We start from the raw sequence: 23,368 nt of genomic DNA on the forward strand, positions 1-23,368 counted from the left end.
TCCAGTTCTTTCACTGCCCAGACTCAAAGGACAAGACTCCTGCAGGGCGGCGTAGAAGGTCAGAGACAGGCTGAGGATTAGAGCCATTCAGGTGGCCTGGTCTGAAGCCCCCACATCAGTGGAATACCACGCTAACTTTGGGTCTCGGCAGAGCCGTCAGCTGAGGTTTGTACCGGACAGCAAGCTTTGCTGACGGTAATGGTTTCACAAGCCGGACCTTCTGTTGTACAGCCAATCCTACGGGTTGCCCTTCCGCACACCTCACCTCCAGCACACGGTGCTCATCGAGCTCCAAGCTCAGTCATCCCGGAGGCTCTGTGGATCTACGAGTGAGCGCTTGGATGGGAGCTTCGGGAAAGGGAGGTTTGCGCATGTTAGTTATGCTAATGCCCTGATTCTCCTTGGTCTCTTTCCAGGCTCTTCCGACAGCCTGGGCACCCAGGTGTCAGAGATACGTGCTGATGTGGCCTGTTATAAATGAGGACCCTACAGGGCTCTCCACTAACATTTCAATAGACATGAAACAGGCTGTTTCCAGATGGAAAAAGTCAGGACACACGGGTGACACGCCTCCTCATGGGGTGGCCTTGGAGTCCTGAGATCCAATCAAGCCACACACTAAACGTGCTATTTTTGTACTTTTTAATACAACTGCATTTGGGGAAACGAGGGAAAAGAAACGGCCGCGGTTGCATTCTAGTCACGTGAGTGACTAATTAGAGGGCCCTGGTTCTCCCAGGACATTGGGCTACATTAATTCAGAGTGTGACTTGTTTGTTTTGTAGGGTCAAGGAGACGCTTTACCTCCTAGAAAGCCAAAGTGGCAATTAGATTACAGTCACCAGAGTTTGCCCGAGGTAACGCATGAAAAAGGGCTTTGTAAACTACATAAAATAGAAGTGACCCCGTTGAGGCTGTCCCTGCTGCCCCCAATTAGGGGGCATAATAGTTTGTTCCTGGTGGGAGGCAGAGATGAGCCCTGATCTAGTTAAGGGAGCACCTGGTCGAGCACAAAGAACACAGGGTTAGGGACCGGATCTATGAACCCCAACTGCACCTACACCAATCTCTATCTCTGCGAATCTGCAAGGCTGGTCCCGTGTGGCTCAGTGCGCATGCGCCCCTGTCATTGGTTGGGCGAGTGGGAAGGAAGCCGTAAGGACTACAACGGATTGTCGAGTGAGGTTGTGAATTTTCAAGTTTGAAGTTAGGAAGCAGACATAGCCAAACTGGCCTTCACAAACTCGGAATAGTGCCAGGAAATGAGACCCTGGCAGACAGGAGTGGTATCTGTTCTCAGAACAGCGAGACATCCAATCTTTGAGAGAGAGAGAGAGAGAGAGAGAGAGAGAGAGAGAGAGAGAGAAAGAGAGAGAGCTCAGCCAGTGAAATGCTTGTCTCACAAGCAGGAGGACCCGAGTCTGATTTCTAGCACCATGTGAGGACTCTAGTCTGATTCTAGCACCCACATAACTATCTGACCATTGCAGTGAACACTTAAAATCCCTCCCAGGGAGGTAGAGACAGGAAGACCCCTGGTGCCCACTGACTAGCCAGACACACATAATAGGTGAGCTCCAAGCCAAAAGAAGAAGGCCACATTGGTAAGGATGACACCCAAGGCTGTCTTTGACCTATGTGTATGTGTGTGTGCGCACACACACACGCCGTGCCCATACACTTTGAAGCTGGGCATGAAGATGGTCATAGGTAGCCATGCCTGTAATCCTAATACTTGGGAGGTTGGCATTGGTGGGGAGAGTCACAAGTTCAAAGTCAGCCTGGACTACATAGCACGGCCATGTTTCAAAGCACCAAACCAAACGAAACCATACCAGGCAAGCAAACAACCAATCAACCTTGTTTGGTTGCAAAATTTGCCTTAGACAGGAGGCCTCGAGTCTCCTTCCCTTCCTCCCTTCCTCCTTCCCTCCCTCCCTCCCCACCGATATAAACTATTTCTATGCTTTACTACAGAGATGGGATGTGCGTGTGCTCTATTTATTCTGCGAAATCCAAAAACGCTGGAATCCGCGAGACTTGTGGTTCCAAGGGTTCATTTACTTTCTAAGATCTCTGCTTACGACACTCTTCACCTTCATTTCTCGGAAGAACATCCACCGACATTTAGCATGCCATCGGGGACGAAGGAAGTGAGGAAGGTTTCCACTTGTCTTCCTAGCAGGAGAAAGGAGATTGAATGGACTTCCCCACACAGCTTGTGTCACGCGGATGTATTTACCAACAAGCTTCTTTTGATGCAAGAAGAGCTGAGGGGAGCAGTGGACAGAACTGATGGAGTGGGGTGTCCCAGCCGCCTTTCGACCAGGGAATGTGTCAAGCAAGCAGACCCAAGCCCTGTGAACACCGCGAGTGCCATGAAATTCACAGCGAAAGAAGAAAAACAATCTGGCTGGGCACGTCTCTCTGTCCTTAGAAGCAGGCATCGCTTTGCCTTCTGATTTCACAAGTTCACTTGAAAGGACCCAGTAGGGCTCCCATGGGAATGCTGCATAGGTTCTAAATGAAGTTGGATTTTTTTTTTCTTTAAAGAAAACACTTTTTGGAATGAGCTTGCATGCATAGCCGTGTTTCCCATTTAGAAAGAAAAATAAACAGTCTTCTGCTGGATTGGAAGTCAAAACAAAAACAATCCCAGCTGCCTAAGACCCAAGCAAGGCAATGAAAATGCTCAACAATCTCGCTGCTGGCCAGGGAAGTATTTTCTAGGGCCAGGTAGGAAGGGTCTGGGGCCAGAGGGAGCCAAGGACACATGTAGGGTTTTGCTTTGGGAGAGTTTTGCAATAATTTCACAACCAAATTTTGCGTTGAAAAATACCTGGTCTGATTCATCAATGGAACCCTTGAGATCCTCATAGAATCATGTCACAAAGATTCCGTGTCTTGGTCTCAGAGAGGCCTGGGGTTCAAATCTGACCCTATCGCTTAGAGGCCCAGTGAGGCAGAGGAAGGGGCTCACCTCTCTGGGCCCCTGTTATTTCGATGAGACCGAAACGGGTCACGGGGTAGATAAGAGGACTAGTCAATGCCTCTCTAAGATAAAGAGGGCTCAGTGCTGGGCACTTCATAAATGTTTGTGAGGTGACAAACAGAAATCAAACAACCTGGAACTCTTCAAAAAGAAAAAAAAATCCAACTCAGCCCTGGTGGAATTCCTTCTCTTCAGTCTTACTATTGATACAGAAAGACCTGGATCTGGCATTAGAAGTAAGACAAAGGAAAGAGAGGCCCTGGAGGCAGTAAGCTTTGGTTTGCAGTCTTTGTCTTCCACGGTGGTCATGATTAAGTCACTGTCCTCATCTCTGGGCCTCCATTTCCCCCAAAAGTGAAATGCAAATACAGACCAACGATAATAATGCGTGCTAAGAAAATGCATACATACAGAAGGTGCTCACTAGATGCATGCTCTCTCGCCCCTGCTAACACCCCCAGGCTTTGAGAAGCTCTTCACAACCTTCTCCAGGTTCTTTATTTCCTGATCCACTAAGTCCTACCTCTAAGTTTCCAAAGCCCCCTGGCTTCAGAATGCAGTTGAACACAATTGATGAAACACTGTTGATTCTGGACGTTTCTATGGGGTTAGGACAAGCATCCCCTTAATCCTAACCACTTCCTGAGCGCCTGGACTGTGACCGGTTGATATTTCGGGGAAATCTTTCCCTATTCACACCCAAGACTTCTGGACCAGTGCCCTAGGGAGGATTAGGGCTGTGATGACAGAAAGAGCGATTTACCCTCTCTCATCTCTGCCACTGGGACAATGAGCTGTGGGGAGATGCCCCTTGCTTCTCTCTCCACTTTACATGGGGATTTTGGCAGGGCAGCTCTGAGGCCACACAGACCCGGGTCCCAGCACCTGCTGGAGCAGACACAGCAGCTGGGGAAGACTCCAGGGGAACAGCTCGAAGGCAGCCTGGGCCCTGAGGGGGCTGGTTCCAAGGGGACAGTTCCCTCGCACCACTTGGGGAAAGCAAAGGAAAGCGAGAAACCTCTGCACTGACACCCTCCAGCAGCCAGAGAAGCAGCCTGTGTCATGTAAAGCACAGTCGGAGAGAAGTCTCAGGCCAGCCACCCTTCAGGGGTTTAGCATTTTACCTGCCCAGGGTGACCTCAAGCCTCAGCTCAGCGGCAGAGGGTGGCATATGGAGGTAGGGATGCCCAGGGCCTCTCAGGTTAGCAAAGGGCTCCATGTCTGCCTTACATCCCTACTGCCCAGCTTTGTCATTTTAAAACTAGCAAAACCGCAACAGGTGTCCTACCTCATGGATGGAGTAACTGACTGGGAGGGGATGGGAGCTTGCCTAAGCGGCACATTGGGGATCTGGCTCCGTAGCTTGCTCACTGGGTCATTTACTCACTTAGGAGGAAAACACTGAATAAAGAGCATTTGTTTTTAAGGCCTGGGACCAAATTGCTAACAGTGGTTGTTTCTGGAACACAGACTGCATGAGAAAGTGACCTTTCACTTTTCTGCATCATCTGAGGTGTAAACAGACTCCCTTACTTTTACAATTAGCCAAAGCAATAAAAATGACTTCATTAAGATATATTTGCCTCCGCCTGAAAAAAAATCAGAAAAAAACTTGCAAACCTTTACTGGACCCACACTGTAGAGACCAGCTTACTGTCACTTGACGGGGACAGGACCTTCCCATGTGGGACGTCAGGGCCAGAAAGACAGGAAGTAAGGAACAGCAGTGGGCTCTCATGGCACCTACCCCAGGACAGCGGCCAAGTAGGACCCAGACTCTCCCTTCCCACCAAGGACACATTTACTAATGAGGTTTAGAATGGCCCTGGGGAAGGAGTTCATAGCATGTCAAGGCCCCTGGGAAGTAGGCGCTCAGAGGAGTTGAGCGGAGCAAACAGCTGTCGCCAAAGGCCTCCCGTGGTCTCTGCACATCAACAAAGAGAGAGCGAGCGAGTGCCTCAGTCTGCCTCAGAACTTATGACAAAGCCACGGCTCCGGGTCAGTTATCAGCAAAGGGAGAGATTAAGGACTTTCATCTCTCGTTTTTTTTTTTTTTTTCCTGCAAGTTTATTTACTCAGAGGTGAATGGAGAACGTTATCATTTATCTATCAATCTATCGATACTTGTTCTCTAGATCCAAATCAATATTTATATATTGATAGGTAAATACAGATATTTACAGACATTTTTTTTCTTCCTCATTAAGCTCATGACGGTAACTGGCAGGGGCATGATCAGCACATGACATTAATAAAACCAGATTTCTTAGGAACTGCTCTATTACTGGCAAGACGGCCTGAGGCAAAAACACTGAACAGCCAGTGAACCACAGAGCCGGATGTGGGACAGAAGAGGACTTTCCCCTAGTCCAGGATCCCTGCTTCTGTCCTCTTTAAGAATGTTCTGTCTCAGAGGACGCCCCAAAGATATGGGGCCCTGGACTGGATGGGTTTGGTCAGAGGCCACAGTGCCTGTGTGAGCATGCTCTATTCAGGCCCTGGGGAAGCTCCAGTGATCTGTGAAGCCTTTCGTAGCCTTCTACATCAGTGCCTGCTTTGTGCCCAGTTCCTAGGTGTAAAAGAGTGGGAGCTGGCTCCCCAACTCCTACCCAGAATTCTCTGTCCATGTGTGCCCAGAATAGTCCTGGTATCCAAGTCTGACCCACCCAACCCATTCCTCCCCACCCAGCCAGCATCTCCTAGAAGAGACATTTTCCAGTTCTCTCAGGCAGTGCGGAGACTTTCTCTCAGTCACCCTGTCAGCCGGCATGGTAGGCTCTGTCCTTCCTTATCACCGGTAGCTGTCTTCCTCTGCTTCTGAGAGAAGACAGGGCCTTTGGTGTTTCTCCCAGTGTGCCGAGCGCTCCACGATATAAGGAGAGCCTTCTCAGGGAGGCTCTGAATGACCTCCACAGGGGAGTGGCAGGTGACGAGGCAGGCACCACTATGATGCTGTTCATCGTGACCTGGATACCACGCCGCCTGCTTTTACATCTGAAGAAACTTGGGGAGTCAGTGAGACTTGTCCAAAGCCCCCAGGCACAGGGCTTTGCTAGGGTGCAGAGCTGTATGGTACCAGGGTCCAACAAGCCTGCTTCACGCTTCTCTCGATCTCGGGCACCTTTTCCAGAATACGGCCTAGAGTGCAGTTTCACACAGGCACTTCTAAGATTTATTTTATATTAAATTATGTGTATATGTGTTCGTCTGTACACGGGTATGAGCACATGTGTACACATGCCTACAGGGACCAGCAGCATTCAATATCTCTGGAGCTAGAGTTGGAGATTGGGAGGCACCTGATGTGGGCGCTGGAAACGCAACTCAGACCCTGCAGAAGATCAACACTCACTCTTGGGCACTGAGCCATCTCCCCAGCCCCATGCAGGCATTTATAAACAAATGTTTACCAAATCAATACAACCTCAGGTGGTCTTCCTTGGAAAAGCCCAATTTCCTTTCTCCTATTAGAATCAGGAAACTCTGGCGCCATTAATGCAACCCCAAGTTCTCCCGCACACATTTTCTGTCCCTCCTACGGGCTCAAATCCCCCACTGGAACATCTCTGCAGAGAAGTGCACGGGCCACGCTGGCAGGACAGGTGGGCATCTTGGGCCAAGTGCGGGATCAGGGTGGGGCTCTCTCACTAAACCCTTTACACCTCTGCTCCTCAAGTCAAGCAGAGGAAAGTGGAGAACAGGAGCGGACTGTGGGGAGAGCATGCTGTGTCCCAGCCCTTCTGCCTATGGTTAGAGTCAGCTCTGCAGCTGCCTAGAAGTCCCGGGTAGGGAACTTGCAAAAACAGCCCTGGGCTTTGGGAAACATCGTTTCTCTCTGTTTTCTTATTGCTAACGAGGGACACTGTCATACACGCTCCCCTCGGTAGCTTGTGAGTAGGATCTAAGGAAGCAACAGGTGACTGCCTGGAGGGCTCTTGCACCCAGCAGCGAGCCAATCGGAGAAGCAAGGCTCCCACCCTCCAGTTTGCGGCTTTGTCTTTTCCTGGTGTTTACTCTCCTGCTATCTGTGCACCTCTGCCTTGGGCACCTGTCACAGGACAAAGACTTCTCCGTGGGGCAGACAGAAACTGGCTACCCCAAGTCCACGGAACCGCCCAGGTCCCCGGCTACCCACAAGCCCCCACCATGCACCAGGCCACTCAGTTCTTGCAAAGGGGTAAGCGGCCGGAGCGGGCATAGCCCACGAAAAGAAATAAACCATTAAAAGTTAGCAAAAAGAGAGAAGCACTTACCGTTTGCTGCGACCCCCAGGCTGGCGGAGCCACTTTTAACTAAGAATGAGTTAGGGACAAACTCTTCCTCAGAGTCTGAGTCCAGGGTTGGCTGGGCCACACCGTTGCCTAGCAACCGCCTCTGGCTCTCATTGGCCGGAGGGGAGGGGGGGCGGGGAGGGGGACTGCTCAATAGGGGTTGATGAAGCAGATGAACAATGCAAGGGAGCACCTGCGGGCCACAAAGACAAACACAGACAGAAAAAAAATAATGAAAATCGATTTCGAAGCACACGGGGAAGGGGAGGCAACAAAATAAAACACGCAATAAAACACGCATCAACGGGGGCGGGGGCTCTAGACGCTACGATCCGCTGCACGTGTGGCCTGGACAGGGGCTCTCCCTGTGCAGAGAAAGTTAGTGAGCAGTCCTTCTGAAGAGCAGGAGTGGGCCTAGCAAAGAGCGACTCAGGAACAGCAGGAGCGGCTTCTTCCTTGTTTAGCCTTTCTTTGACAGAGGCTTGAAACCCCCCCCCCCCCCCCCCCCCCCCCCCCCCCCCCCGGCATGTTTACTGCTGACTGAGCCTTTTACAGAACCAGAGGCTGCCTTCTACAGCCACAGTGGCCTCCCTGGTAAAATGAGCAGCCAGGGGTTGGGTGAAGGCTGAGCCCCCGTGACCCAGCCATTCTGTGATGTCACTGAACTGAAATGATGTTCTTATTAGTGAGATTTGAATCCGACTTGCCTGCAACAAGTCCTGGGTCTCATAAAAAGGGATAGAGCTGGAAGAAATGATCTCAGGCTCTCCTCCACCTTGGGCGGCCTAGAATCTCTGCCTAGCAGTATTTAAGTGTTCTGAGGCTCTAACATGGTACGATTCTTATAGTCTGACATTGTTTGCAAACTTCTTGAAGTTAAGAGCTTTAGCAGTCTTCCTCTTTTATCGTAAGGGGATGCCAGGCTCACACCAGGCATGGAAGATATTTGTTACATATATTAATGCTGGAGCTCCAACATACTAGGATCCTTATGTCCTGATAGCCGAAATGATAATACCCTATCATATCAGGACACTGCCAGTCTGTGAGTTCCAAGACAAGACCCTGGCCCCGAGTTTCTACCCTGTAGAACTTTTATTTCGTTCTAACTTGTTCTAACTTTCCAGTTTTCCCTATCTCTATGAGCAAATTCCTAGCTCTTCAGAAGGAGGAGGTGACACCCTGGGGACATTCACAGTCTTGTCTGCGGAGGACCGGACCACACAGGCAGCGCATCGTGTACAAGAGAGGACATTAGCACAAACACATAGAAGTGTACAGTACAACACAGGCTCCACCCGCTTGCAAGGGCTGCTCTTTTTCTCCCACCTTGTCCGGCAGAACGTGTGCAACACAATCGTATGTGGCCGGTTCTGCAAAGGGATTTAACCTCAGGAAATGCAGTCTGGCTCAGATGGGTCACCTTAACCCTGAGCAGGATCTTAAGAGGCACAGAACTTCTGATTTCTGGGGACGCCTAACGGGAGGCCCCCCAGTTCACAGGCATCAAGTTCAGCAGTATTTTAAGGATTCCACCGCTTGCGCTTAACCGTACATAACCACACTTTATAGAATTGCTTTGTGTGCCATTTGGCTGGTTAGTTCAGAGATTCACCAAGGACCAATGGAGGTAGCGGGGATCAATGACCAAGGTACATTCTTCGGGTGGCTTTCCCTTCTGGTTCTTTGTTTCTTTATCCAAAAACGTCAGACTACAGTTCACCTGTCCAAACCAGTATCCCCAATTCACTTGAGAGCCTTCCCTGACGCACTTACAAGCCAGCACAATAAGGCTGAGCTTGCCTTTATCAGCCTTGAATCGCCAACTGACACCACCATTTTCTCTGTTTATAGTTCAAACACAAGCAACTGCCCCCAGCACTAATGTGCACAATACACCCTGTGGGCGTGGTTCACAATTAGCATAGGCTTCAAAAGTTTAAAGAATTGAGGTTGACACCACGGCCTACAGTCTTCTTAGTTCTATGATTTGGAGGAGAATGACTTTCCTGCGCCCCTTTGAAAGCTCTCTACTCCCCCCACACTCTGATATTTATGCTGTAAGCACTATAAATGATCTGCGGGAGTCTCTAGAATACATAAGCATGTAGAAGCCTAAGTGTTGGAGGGAGGCTGCTTGTTAGTTCCTGGTCACCTGGCTAGCTTAGACCTGAAATAACCGCACATAAACTGTATTAATTAAATCACTGCTTGGCCCATTAGCTCTAGCTTCTTATTGGCTAACTCTTACATATTAATTTAACCCATTTCTATTAATCTGTGTATGGCCACGTGACAGTGGCTTACCAGCAAATTTTCAGCATGTCTGAATCTGGCAGTGGCTTCATGGCGTCTCTCTGACTCTGTCCTTCTTCCTCCCAGCATCCAGCCTAGCTTTCCCTGCCTACCTAAGTTCTGCCCTGCTATAGGTCCCAAGCAGTTTCTTTATTCATTAACAGTAACACACAGAGGGGACTCCCACATCACCTAGGGTTAGTGCTCACTAAATATTTAGGGAATTGAATAAAACCATCACATCAAGACCCCTGTTCATGATCCTTTCCCCACTGCAATCCCAGTTTTGAACATTTTTTTCTCTACCAGACTACATGCATTATATATTGCTTTCCTATCATTGAATCCTGAGAGTGGAACTGATGAACCCTAATTTGGATTCCCAGTGAGGCTCAGGGAAAGAGACCCAGAGAAAGCAGAAGGACCATGACCTTCCCATTGATCAAACCTGGGATCAGAGCCCAGTGTTAACAGTGAGGTGACATCATGTGTCACTTCCCACACAGGCTCTGTCTTCTCCTTTGGAAACTGGAGTCACTTGCTGGGAGTCTATGGCCTGATAGTCGCTAGGAAGCGCAGTTGTCTGCTTGCTCTCAGTAAAGGCTCAACCGATACTGTTCTTTCTGCTGTCTCCCCAAGTGGAGAGCAGAGGGGAGAGGCAGGGGCAGTTGTGCAAGCCTGTCAGTGAGACTATTAAAATCTGTATTTGATGATGTAACAAGAGAAGAGAAGAGAAGAGAAGAGAAGAGAAGAGAAGAGAAGAGAGAGAGAGAGAGAGAAAGCTGTGAGAATACAGGTCAGAGAATCCTGACAGATAAGATATGCCTTTGTGTGAACTGACAGTAGTTTTTTTTTTTTAAACACATTTGAAACCCAATGCATCAGCCTTCATGGTTGAGGCGGGCGACTTCTGTGAGGTTAAGGCCACCCCGTCTCGACCACCACAAGCAATAATGAAACCAAAATAAACACACGAACAGTGAGAAAGAATGAAAGGAAAAGAACCCTGGCCTACAGCTGTCCTATAGTGGCTCTCCAAGGAAAGCCTTTTAGCATTCCAGATTCTGAAAACAATTTTGGAATATGCCAGAAGACTAACATCATATGTCCTCATCGTAGTTGATAGACTGGTTTATTTCTCTCAAAGAAGAACCATCAATAAAAATGACTTTCCCCCACTTTGCTTAGTGTTCCTGAGAAATCCATTTGACTGCCGAAAGGAAACTGTATTGATCAGTGCTTAACCCCATCCAGGCTATGGTAGGGAAATTTGTGGCATGTGTACAAAATACAAAAGGATGTGCCGTTATGTGGCTAGTTTAGCTGTGGCCTGTGGGGAGCAGAAATCCTGGGGAACTTTCTGGGTCACCCGGAGAGCTTCCTAGTAACCTTTGGAAGGCAGTTTATGATAAAAACAAATGATTTTATTCCAAGTGTCTGAGCCTGGCTACAGACATCACTCAAAAGCTGACACCTGATACACACGCACAGACCACGACAACGGAGGCTGTCCGTGTTGCCTCTTTACTTCCTCTCTTCCGGCACACTTCAATCACCCCACCGTCCCTCTCTTCTGGTTTGGTGGGGGTCAGGAGTGATACTGCAGCAGCACCATGTCCTGGATCTTATGCCAGTGAAGTGCGTTCACATCTACATCCCAGCAGGCTTTCCTCTTCAGGGACCACACACCACTCACCTCTGTGCTCAGGCCCAGCCCAGGGTCTCACATCAGCAACAAGTTGTAGGACTTGTTCCCCTGGTTATTTACATTGATTCAGTCTCATTCCTTTTCAAAGGGATGAAAACCTGGTAATCTAGAGTGACTATCTGGTCTGGCTTTGGGGACAGCCCCAGTTTGGACCTGCTATTCTGCACTGATCAGTAGTGGTGTCCTATTATTGTGAAGGGTCTTATTTAGATAAGGTGCTACGTGGTCAGGCTGTAAGGCAATGGGGTACAGACTGAGGTCCACATCAGAGGCAGTCACCTGTGACCACGGAGCAGGAAGCAGGAGCATTGGGCACAGCATCAACAAAGCATCTCATGATTCTGGTAGCCCCTTGCCTTTCACCTGAACGGAAACCTCTGAAGGTTCTTTCCTGGACCGACATTCCCGCAGATGGAAGCAACAGTAGCCTATGCGTTCTGGAGGTGTCAAGAAGACTGAAGGGGACCATGGAAAGGATGCAGGATAGAGATGATTTCAGCTACAATAGAAAATCAGACACATCCAATACAGCAGAGGCCCTCAAGATCTTTACAGAAGTATGGATTTGGGGAATGGTACTGAAGAGAAAAGTTAGCTAAACTTGAAAAAACAATCTTTATAGCCATCACTCCATGAGCAATTTTAAATCTGAATCTGCATTTACATCTTTAATCTGCTGCTCAATGGCATGCTGGGGAAATGGTTCAGAGGTCCTTGTCATCTAGCCTGGTAACTTGATTTTGAGCCCCTGAGCTCACACGATGGAAGGAGAGAATCCACTCTTGGGAAGTCCTCATCTAACCTCCACACGCATGCGCTGGCAGGCATGCCCCCAAATCAATAACAAAGAAAAATGCAAAAACATCCTGTAACGAGCATGTTTAGCTCTTTTTATACATTTAAGCTGGTGGTTTTAGAACTGTAGGGAAAACGGAGAAATTGGCATGAAGATACCTTGTGTCTAGTAGATGCGAAAAGAGATACTGATCTTAGCTATAAATACACGTGTACACACGGAAACTAGTACTATATCTCGGCATAGACCGTTTCTAACTAAGAGATTCCATTTCTAGAGATCTATTCAAAAATGGCCTTTGAAAGATTTTTAGGGATGTTCTTACCACATAACAGTAAAACTTTAAAGAAAGTTCTCAAACGGTTAAACATCTTTAACTCTATAAGCAAGTGCATAGTGACATAAAGTGGGACAGAAAAACAGTGGTAGGACGGACAGACAGATGCTGTAAACTGCGCCTGTAATCAGCAACGCAAACAACAGGATGGGAGCTGTATGAAGAAAGGCTCTTCTGACTCTTTTGACATGTGTGTGCATGCACGTGAACAGGCATATGTGCACACTGGCATGTGTGCATGTGCATGTGTGCATACGTATACATACACACTGCAAAAAACGTTAATATCAGTTACTTTCAGACAGCAGAATTAGGACGTTTATTTACTTTATATTCTCCTTCCCTTCTCCTCTCCTCTTTTCTCCTCTCCCCTCTCCTTTCTTCTCCTCTCCTCATTTTGTTCCTGTAACCCATGCTTGCCTGGGACTCAGTGCACAACACAACCCAAACTCACGGCATTCCTCCCGCCCCTGCCTTGCCGGGACTATCGGCGGGAGCCACTGTGCCTGACTTCTTGATTGCCCACTCTTCTCAAAGAACAAATTCACCGGTAAGATTTGAAAACAAACAGCAAACAAGCTGTTTTAAAGGCAACGCACACAGAAATTCAACTCAGGAGACGGTTTTAGCCTCGGAGCCCTGCTGGGAGGAGATGGGTAAGAGTAACCCTGCAGATCCCGAGCTCAGGCCAGTAGTGCAACCTAATAAATCTCTGGGTCTCATGCCTGCAGCCCAGCAGTCCCTACGAAGCCAAGCATCCCCACAGTGCTTGTTTTCAGAAGCAGGTCCCAGTCATCTGTCTCTGTGACTTATGCTGGGAAAGTGGTCTTTGAGAACAGGACACAGTAAATCAGTAAATTACTCAGGCTCAGGGCATTTGATCTCCTCACAAGTTTCTCAGGGAGTGTTTTGTTTTGTTTTTTGCGTCCAGGAAGATCAGAGCTCTGCTTTCATGGGCTTTCCCGAGGAGTAGTTTCCTCTTTCACGCTGAGAAGATAGCCCTGGGGTCCTCACATGGAGGTAGACAGTCTACCGGTTAGTATGCTTTGTGGCAGAGCGATATCAGAGGAAAATATGCATTTGTTTTTTATGATCTCTGTTTTATTGGAGAAATAATTCACAAGCCATACAAGACACCCATTTCAAGGACACCACTCTGGGGGGGCATTGAATACATTCCTAGAGCGTGTGACCACTGCTAGATCCATCTTAGAACGTTAGTATTACCCACAAGGAAGCATCATAGTCAACTGTAGGCTCGCCTCATGGTCTCTCCAGACCCTGTGGATTGGGACAGTCACAGATCTATTCTCTATCCCCATGGTTTTGCCTAGTCTGGTATTTTCAAGGAAATGGAATCATATATTTCAGGCTCTTTTGTGACTGGCTCCTTTTATTGGAAATGTCTTTAAAATGTCCCCATGTTGCCAGCTAGCACTGTATTGGATGGATATGCTCCATTTTGATCATCCACATATCAAACCTTGCTTGTTTCCCTTCTTGGCTTCTCTTTCTGGCTGCTAAAACTTGCAGGCGAGGTTTTGCATGGTAGAATGTTTTCACTTCCCTTCGGTACACACTTAGGTGTGGAGTAGCTGGATTGGATCACTTCCCTTGGGTACACACTTAGGTGTGGAGTAGCTGGATGGGATCACTTCCCTTGGGTACACACTTAGGTGCGGAGTAGCTGGATGGGATGCTGTCCTAGCTAAGCTTTGTCAACTTGGCACAGCCTCAAGCCTCTTGAGAAGAGATTTTCAACTGAGAAACTGCTCAGATCAGAGCAGCCTATGGGCATGTTGGGAGGAGGTTGTCTTGATTGTTAATTCATCCAGAAGGACCTGTCCACTGTGGGTGGCGCCATTCCTCAGGCGGTCCTGAGGAATACAAGAAAGCTAGAAGAGCAGGAACCGGAACAAGGCAGCAAGCATCGTGTCCCCCGCCGTTTCTGCTGTACTTCCCGGGTTCGAGTTCCCTGGTTAGAGGCAATGCTGGGTGGAATAACAAGGAGGCCTGACTTCTCTCAACGATGGACCGTAACCTGTAGGTTCAAATAAGCCCCTTTCGCCCCAGAGTTGTTTTGTCAGAGCAATTTATCAGAGCCACAGAAAGGAAATTAGACCAGACGGTAAGTCCGTGTCCAGGCTCTTAAGGAAGTGTCAGGTGGCTTTCCAAAGCGGCTGCATCGCGCTACATTCCCGCTGAGAGCTGGCTTCTCTACACCCTGGCCATCCCTGGTTATCATCTGCCTTTCTCAGTGCAGCTATTTTGGTGGGTTGGATTTGCGTTTCCCCTACAGTGAAGCGTTCCCGAGCTCCCTCACCACTTGGGCGTCTTCTCCGGAGAGGTTCCTCTTTGCTTTCTCCTTAGTTACTTTACCTATTTTTAAATTGAGTCACTTGCATTGCTTACATTTTGCCTATTTATTTATTTGTTATTTATTTTATAAAACTCAGGTGCAGTCCTGACATTTTCTTCAAACAAATTATTTTGTGCCTGCTTGGCCAGGCACTGTTCTGAGCGTGACTGACAGGCAAAGAAGGAAGGTCCCTGCCTTCAGCAAAGCTGCGTTCTCCTAGAAGAGACAATCACTGATCTCTAAAGCAAATATCTATGTGTAAGACAGTCAAGCGAGGTAAACAACATGAAGAGATGTTAAATGAACGCAGGCCCAAGCGTGATGACGTGGGTGTGTTGTTTTCAGCAGTGTGGTAAGGGGCGGTCTCCCTGAGGGGGGTGGCAGTAGAAGTAACTGAAACCCGAGCTGCTTGTTACCCAGACACTCTCTCTACTTCAGGTAGAGAACCCAGTAATGGCAAAAGCCTTGCAGCACAACTGTGGTCCTTGGAGGCATAGGAAGGAAGCTAACTGGGCTAGCCAAATGGAATTTATAAGTCAGGGACTACAGACAAGACTAGAGACCTTTTCAGTGGCTGGGATGGATACATTCTGCAAACTAAGGCTACCAGACACCTTGTGAGTCTTGTGCACCTTGTGAGTCATCTCGCCAGGACAGGAATGGATCTTATGCATCTCCTGGCCCATGGCCGACACAGCGATTCCATACATAGTTGGGATCTGTTACACATTAGAATAGTTCCATGATATGATAGAGTGGATCTTAACTTCCTCATCACCTAATCAGAGCAGCACTGAGGCGTGATAAAAGTTTACAGTCTACACATGAGCTTCATATTTGCCGTCTCCTCTGACCTAAGCCTACCCTTCTCCCTCTACAGACAGGTTATCTGAGGACAGGGGAAGAGATTTGCGTGGGAACACAGCATTCCAGTCATAAGGGGCTAAATGAGACACTAACCTAGGGGAGGTCCAGCGAGTAAGATCTAGACCTGAAACTCAGACTTTGGGCATGTTGCTTCATCTTTTAAAAACTTAGGATGTCAAGATCTGGTTCTACTCAATGTGGTTTCCATGAAGAAGAAACGAACACACACATATCTAGTAGGGGATCAATGTTGTTCTCTCTCCCTTCTTCCTTTCTCCCCTTTCTCCCTCCTTCCCCCTTTGTAAACCCTCTCATCTCCCTTTCATGGTCAGCCTTAGTCAGATCCCAAGGCAATCTTGTGGGTTCTCGGCTGGGACAGCAGACAGCATGCTAAAGGCAGTCTTTACCCTGGAGGGACCCAGACCTCCAGGATGCAGGAGACAGAAATGTATCACTTTACACAGGAGAGGTGGGATGCCGAGGAGAGCAAGTGTGGCGAGGGAGGGACTGATGGGAAGGTGATTGGCAGATGCTCTAAGTTCCAAGTTCCAGCTATACCCTGGGGCTCCTCACAGACTTCTGCAGCCTTTCCTAGCAGCTGCCTCCTGAGGGGTACAGGATGCTTTATCTGGGCCGCTGGAGGCTAGAACTGGGCTAGGGCAGAAAGCCACTTTCCATGGGATGTGGGAGAAGGAGAAGAGGCAAGGCCATCTGTATTATCTCCCTGTCAAACTGTGCTGGCAAACAGGACTAAAGAGCCATTGGAATTGATGGCGAGCCTCAAACTATCTGGCTAGAGAGAGCTCGCTCTATCAGAGAAGCCTGGGCAGCTTCACTTCTGCACTGAGATGTGATTAAGAAAGCGCTTCCCGACAGCCGCTCTACATCATTTATTACTTCCTGGGGCGGTATCTCTAGATACTCGCCTTCTCCCACTCGATTGACACAGCTGCAACACGCTAGGCTTCATAACGGAGGAAGTTCATAACCTTTGTGCTAGTCTCTGTACTCGGGTGCTGGGGATCTCAGATGCAGAGGGAAGAGGCAAGGGGTGGGGAACAACCAGGGAGGGGGAAGAGCCAGTTTCTGGAGAATAGGTTGGTTATAGACCTTAATTGAATACCTACTATGTGCCCAGCACTGTGGAAACCTTTTAATATGAGCTACCACCTTCGGTTGGCCACCCTTCTGGAAGCTTCCAGGGTCCTTCTGTGGACAGATATAGAGTGGGGTCCTCGAGTAGCATGTTCAAGGCTCCTTAGCTCATGGGTGCCAGGCTGGGGTGTGGGCCATGCTCTGATGAACCCCAAGCCCACGCTCTTCCCACTAAAAGGTGTGAACAGGTCGGACTAGGCGAGGCTTGGCCAACGAGCTCTGCCTCTTTGATGCTGAGATTACAAGCATGCCCCACTCTCTGCAACATTTTCCTTTAAAATGTGGGTTCTGGGGAACCTAGGTCCTCATGCGTGTAGGCCAAGCACTTTACAGACTGAGCCATGCCCCCACTCCCTTTCACCCATCTTTTATCGGACACCAGATAGAGCCAGTAATATGCAAAGCCGGGCTTCTTTCTCAAACCAATGAACTGGAGAGGATGTGGAGCTGGGCCTCAAATCCAGACCCTGAAGCCAGAGCTGGAGTGCTTTCTAGAAACCTGTTCTGTGTCTCATGAGGACTTAGAATGGGGGTCAAGAATGAGAGTAGCCAATGGACTGGCTGAAAACCAACGAGGAAACAGAAAGCACACAAACTAAAGCCACTGCTGTATGCTTCTCTGTGGCAGTGCTTTCTAAATAACTATGATGTCTTAATAAAAAGTTCAAAGAGGAGCACAGAGCCATGCTTGGTGAAGGTTAGCATTCAGCGAGTGGCCTGCCCTGGAAGGGCTTCTTCCTGCTCCACGGACTGACTTGAAGCAGCTTGCGCTGGGCTTTCCAGGCCATAGCCCCTCACTCCTATTAGACTTCCATAGAGAATTTTTGCAACTCTGAGGGAAAGTATAAACACAGTAAGAGACACGTGATCCATAAATTCCTCTTATGTCACTCCAGGCTATCTTGAAAAATCAAGAGGAAGACTTCGAGGCAGAGTGGACAGGAAGCGAAATGACTGACCAGCCCTGTCTTGTCTCCCAGTGACTTGGCCTCATCTAGGTTAAGGGTATTCCTGGAGAAAGGGTCTTGAAAAAGGATGCTTGAGTAGGTTTGAAGGACAAATGGGAAGGAAATCAGACTTGCCTTTTACTCTAAACTGTACTGTGTACACAAAGGGGCTTTTGTATGGAGAGGGAAAGGAACAGACACTGATCACATGCCTCTGCAGAGCTGAGAATGCCACTGGGCTATTTAAGTGTGATTTGCCATGCAGACTTCACGAAAGTCCTCGGTCCTCACAGAACAAAGATGATTTGAACCTGAAAACCAATGTGTTGGCAGGGCCAGTCTGTCCTTCTTCACCGCTGTGCCAAAATATACGACAGAAGCAACTTAAGGAAGGGAGGGCTTATTTTGGCTCACAGTAACAGGGTCGAGTCCATCATGGCGGTGAAGGCATGGCAGCGGGAACATGAGAGAGCTGGCCACATTGTACCCAGATATAAAGCAGGGAGGTGAGGGCTGCCCATAGGTAGGTGCGTCTTCCATCTTCCTACTGGACCGAACTCTATCTACAAATTCCCTCACAGACACACCCAAAGATTTGTCTCTAGGTGATTCTAGATCTTGCCAAGTGGACAGACAGCAGTAACCTCCACGGCCTACCTCTGAAGTCCTGCCTGACTTCCTAACTAAAGCTCTTAAGTTCTTGACTTATAGCAGAATGTATCTACGGTCTCTCACTTAGCTTCCTGTCGCGGGAGGCTTTCCTTGTGCATCTCCGTCCTCACAAGGTATTCTCTTGATAAGGCTACTAGCCCTAAAGGATGAGGGTCCCACCCTATTCAATATGACCTTCTCTTAGGTAACTGATTCTTAGACAGTCACATGCTTGGCATCCGGAGATTAGAATTTCATCTTATCTAATTTTGTGAAGCTGTGGGGTGATGGGGGGGGGGGTCCAGCATAACCCATAATACCCCCTTGCAGAGCGTCTAGCACTGAACTGTCTTTGATAGATGGGTAGGTTGAAGCAAAGAATGGCCAAATGAGTTGTTCAAGATCTATAGCGGCAAATACAAAAATCTAGACTTGCCCACAATGCAAGGGTGTCTGCCATAAGGTACCTTGCTAACACGAGGGTTACTCAGTTGGTGCCCATACACAGGTAAGGACTCCTACACACACTTCTGTGAGGTGAGTGTTATCCTCATCTTACAGATGGAGGACATGAGCTCTGGATAGGCAGGAGTCGTGGTGTCTGGAAAGCGATAGACTGTCTACCCACACTTCTACAGTCTCACTATGAGGCCAATGGCATTGTGGTAGGAATTGGACACCAAAAATGGACCAGGAAATTAACACAACTGACTTGATCAGCAAGGCTTTCTGCCCATCCTAACAGAGTAAACTGGAAAAAAAAAAGCAGGGCTTTGAATATTTAGGATGCTTTTAACCGAAAAAAGGTTCATCTGGAGATAGATGAGTTTATCATTTGGAAGCTGAGGGCATTGGACAGACTAGCTTAGGCATTCTGGACACACCTCACTTCCTGGGTAGCAGAACCACAGCATGGCCAGTCAAGCGGTGCCTTGCTTTCTGGAGGTCAGAACACAGAGAGATGCTGGCACGCAAAGCCTCTGGCTGCCTCTTGGGCAGATCCCGAGGAACAATATTCCGTGATCAATTCCAATGATTGCACTGGCCCTGGGTTTTATGTGGTTGGAGTAACGAGGGGAGAGAGGGGCCTGCAGGGTATTAAATGCATGTAGGATGCTCCTTTGTGCTAAACGCAGAGTGTGGTAGTTGGGGAGGTAGTGTGTGCATGAAGAACAGCTCTATGTGATCTGTCTTAGGTCCTTGGACAAGCCAGAGAATGCAAGTACCAGCTATAGGAGATGCTCAAGTCTCCTTCTGGAGGGCTTTTCTACACAAAGCCCCTGCCCAGTCAGTTCCTCAAGGTATCACAGAGGCTCTAACCAACACTGCAGTGGAACCATGGACTTAGATTAGGCCCTTACCTTTGCAAACTTCTCTGTCTAGGGGCCACATGAATGCAGAACAGGTCAAGTTCCCGTAGCGCTATGAGGCCAGGCAGCCCAAAATGGGCCCTTAACTCATGGAGGACTCGGTGTCAGCTTCCTAATGGAGCTGATGCTTTTGGAGAAGCCTAGTGGTGAGCTCTGAGGTCAGGCTAAGGAGGCAGGTAGGCACAGGTGTGTGCTGAGTGTGCATGTACGTGCATGTGTGTGTATATATGTACATAGTGGGTGGGTCTATGTGCTAGTCAAACAGAGCCACATGTGCAGAGGCCCGGAGGGAGGAAAGAGCACACCAGAGTGGAGGAACAGTGGGATGAGATGAGTGTGTCTAGAGAAGAGGGAGGGAGGGGCAGAGATGAGTGGAGAGAGAGTCAGAACCTAGGAAATCCTGTCTGTCATTATTTCTTTGGTTCTAGACCCAAGAACAGTGACCAAGTAGGCTGCACCACCAGAATCAAGCCACCAAATGTTGCCAAAGCTGAAAATGAGCATGTGACCAGGCTACCTTTGGAGTTTTCCTAAGGCTCTAGTAGTAAAGCCGGCAAGACTGATCGGCGCCATTCTACGAGTCCCGAGTCTGTCTCTCTGAGTTCCTCTTTATTACCCCCATTTAGCAGGCGAGAAGAGGGAAGTTCAGGAAGGTTAAGTGAGTACATTCTGAAAGTCTATGATTTTCTGGAGGAAACCGCCCTCGAGCGTTCTGCCTGAATAACCCAATCCTTTGCTCTCGGGAGGAATTTTATTCGGAGGCGGGTGGAAAAAAAACTCCTTAATCACAACAATGATCACAGTGGCTGCTATTGGGTTCATACTTTCTTCTTAGCAGACCCTCTACCACACTGTGTGGTAGACACATAACCATTTTTTAATGTCCACAATCGTCTGACGAGGCAGATACTTATATCACCCCCATTTCAGAGAAGAGGCTTCTGTTTACAGTGCTCAATCAGCCTGGCCCAGGTCATGTGGTCCCACAGTCTGAGCAGCCTATCACTCTTCTCTGAAGCTCAAAACCAGCAGAGATTTCCTGGTCCAACTGTAGGGAGATTTTCACAAGCAGGACACCGCGGTACGGGGCAGCCTTGCCTGGCAGCCAGAGCATGACGCCTGGGTTTAAATCTGTGTTACCATTTCCAAGCTGTGCGGCACGGGGTGAGAATTCCTACGCTCTCCATGCTTCATCTGCAGAATGGGGATAGTGTTGGCACCTACCTCACAGACTGGCACAGGGTTTGAGTGCAGACCTAAAAGCTCCATCTGAGCGTTTGTGGCCCCTTGTCCCTTGTTTTGCACCGGGCACTGTATCTGACGTGCCTTGTCTCTGATTCTCACAGGAACCGGGGGAGGGAATTTATTATTCCCATTTTGAAACAAAACAAAACAGAAACAAACACCAAACCAAAACGAACACATAGAAAAATATACAGAGTGTACCCAGAACTATGCAGCTTAGGGGCTGCACAGAACTGGACTGGAATCCACAGGTTTGATTCTCAAGTCTACGTTGTTACCCAGAGCGACATCATTCTGCAGACAGCATTGCAGAGAGCACAGTCAGCCATTGCTGTGAAGTTCTTGACATATTATTTGTGTATGTGCATGTCTGTGTGTATATGTGTATGTGTTTGTGTGTATATGTCTGTGCATGTCTTTGTGTGCATGAATGTGTATGTGTCACATGCCTCTGTGTGTGTATGTGTGTGTGAATGTCTCTGTGTGCATGTGTGTGTGTGTGTGTGTGTGTGCATGTCTCTGTGTGCATGTCTGTGTGTGCATGGGTGTGTATGTGTGTGCATGTGTCTGTGTGAGTGTATATGGTTATGTATGTGTGTGCATGTCTGTGTGTGCATGTGTGTGTATGTGTGTGTGAATGTGCATGGGTGTGTGTGTGTATATCTATATGTGTGCATGGGTATATATGTGTGTGAGCATGTCTGTGTTTATATGGGTGTGAATGTGTCTATGTGTGCATGGGTGTATATGTGTGTGCATGTCTGTGTGTGTACATGGGTGTGTTCGTGTGTGCACATGTCTCTGTGTGTGTGTGCGCACATGCGCTGAGGATCTCAGAGCATGACAAGCAAGGGAGCAAAGGCAGCAGCAGCACAGAAGGCCGCACTGAGGCATCGGCTATTGTTCTATAACAGAAATGTAATTATTTCATAAGGATAATAACAACTCATCCCGTGTGCGGAGCCCTTGCTGGTGCAGGAAGCCCTTCCGCACCATTATCTCACTGCATTCCATAATGGCCCCGTAGGCAGGGGAGCAGAGCTAATTATGTTATGTTTTGCTTGTGGCAGCCTCTCTTGGTCGCTCACTAATACCCATTGCCCTTGCTAACACAGCCCGACTCTTCGGCAGGCCGGGCCTCTATCTCGTGCCTCAGTTGTTGGGTTGTGGCTGGCAGATTGCAGTGTTCCCATTCTTCTCCCGGGAGGGTGACTGTGGGTCAGTTTGACATGAGGAGAAGCCTGGGTCCCCTGGATGTTGAGCCATCTGCACATGCTTGAGACTGCGACAGCAGAAGTTAGGATGTCGCCCTGAGCGCTGATAAACCGTGTCTGGAATTGCTGTGCTGTGGGGACTAAGCTAATAATCATAATGGTCACAGGTAAGTTGAGTTTGGCTCTTGTACATGGTATCTTAAGACAGCCCACCTTTCTTTGGAAAGTGGTAGAGACGAATTGCTATCATTTTGACTGGAGCTGGAATCACCCAGGAGACACACCTCTGGGCAAATCTCTGGGGCTATAAAGGCCTCATGTGTTGGAGGCTTGTTCCTATCTGATAACGCTCTTAAAAGGTGATGTGATCACAAGGGTACTAATTTTATCAATGGTTTGATCCATCTGTGTGTTTATACTGAATAGATGATTAGAAGGTCAGCCTGGTTGAAGGAAGCAGGTCATTGCGGGGGAACACCATTAAAGCGCATGCCTCATCTGCCACTGGTCCCTTTCTATCTATGACGTCTTTGTTTCCTGTCTGCCATGTGGTGAGCAGTTCTGTATCCCCACGCTCTCTTGGCAATGATGCCCTGCCTTACCAAGGTAGACCCAAGGAATTACAGACTAACACCTATGAAACCTTGGGCACAAACACATCTTTCTTCATTTGAATTGCTTCTTTTTGGTATCTGCCACAAAACTAAAAATCCCCAGCACTTCCTGTGTGCTATGTCCATGCTGCTTCATGACGTGGCTGCTGAGACATTTTACAGGCAAAGGTGACCTCTGCCAAAGCTCAGGCCAACTGAGCCAGGCCCTTCTCTGTGCTTCCACTGTGTTACCTACTCTACTCCACAGAACAGAACCAAGGCCTGCTGTGTTCCAACAGTGGGGAGATGGGTGGGTGAGTGAGGCAGAGGCTTTGCATAACATGGGCCACACCTGGTGGAGGGGTGGTGTGGTGATTTGAATAGGTATGGTCCCCAAAGACTCATGTATATGAATGCTTGGCCCATAGGGAGTGGCATTATTAGGAGGTGAGGTCTTGTTGGAGTAGGTGTGGCCTTATCGGAGAAAGTGTGTCATTGTGGGGGTGGGCTTTGAGGTCTCATAAGCTCAAGATACACCCGGTATGATACACAGTCTCCGTTTGCTGCC

The 23,368-nt window shown here is 48.5% G+C and overlaps 1 protein-coding gene across 1 annotated transcript in view; it reads right to left on the bottom strand.

The window, feature by feature from the left end:
- The window catches only part of Tenm4 (teneurin transmembrane protein 4), a 699,176-nt gene that overhangs the window by 259,382 nt on the left and 416,426 nt on the right, over positions 1–23,368 (bottom strand). The window contains 2 exon segments of the mRNA XM_087901469.1: positions 7,246–7,396; positions 7,398–7,456. Of these exon segments, the coding sequence (XP_087757595.1) occupies positions 7,246–7,396; positions 7,398–7,456 (210 nt within the window).

This window comes from Myodes glareolus, chromosome 24 (genome assembly GCF_982192425.1).
Source record: "Myodes glareolus chromosome 24, mMyoGla1.1, whole genome shotgun sequence".
NCBI lineage: Eukaryota > Metazoa > Chordata > Mammalia > Rodentia > Cricetidae > Myodes > Myodes glareolus.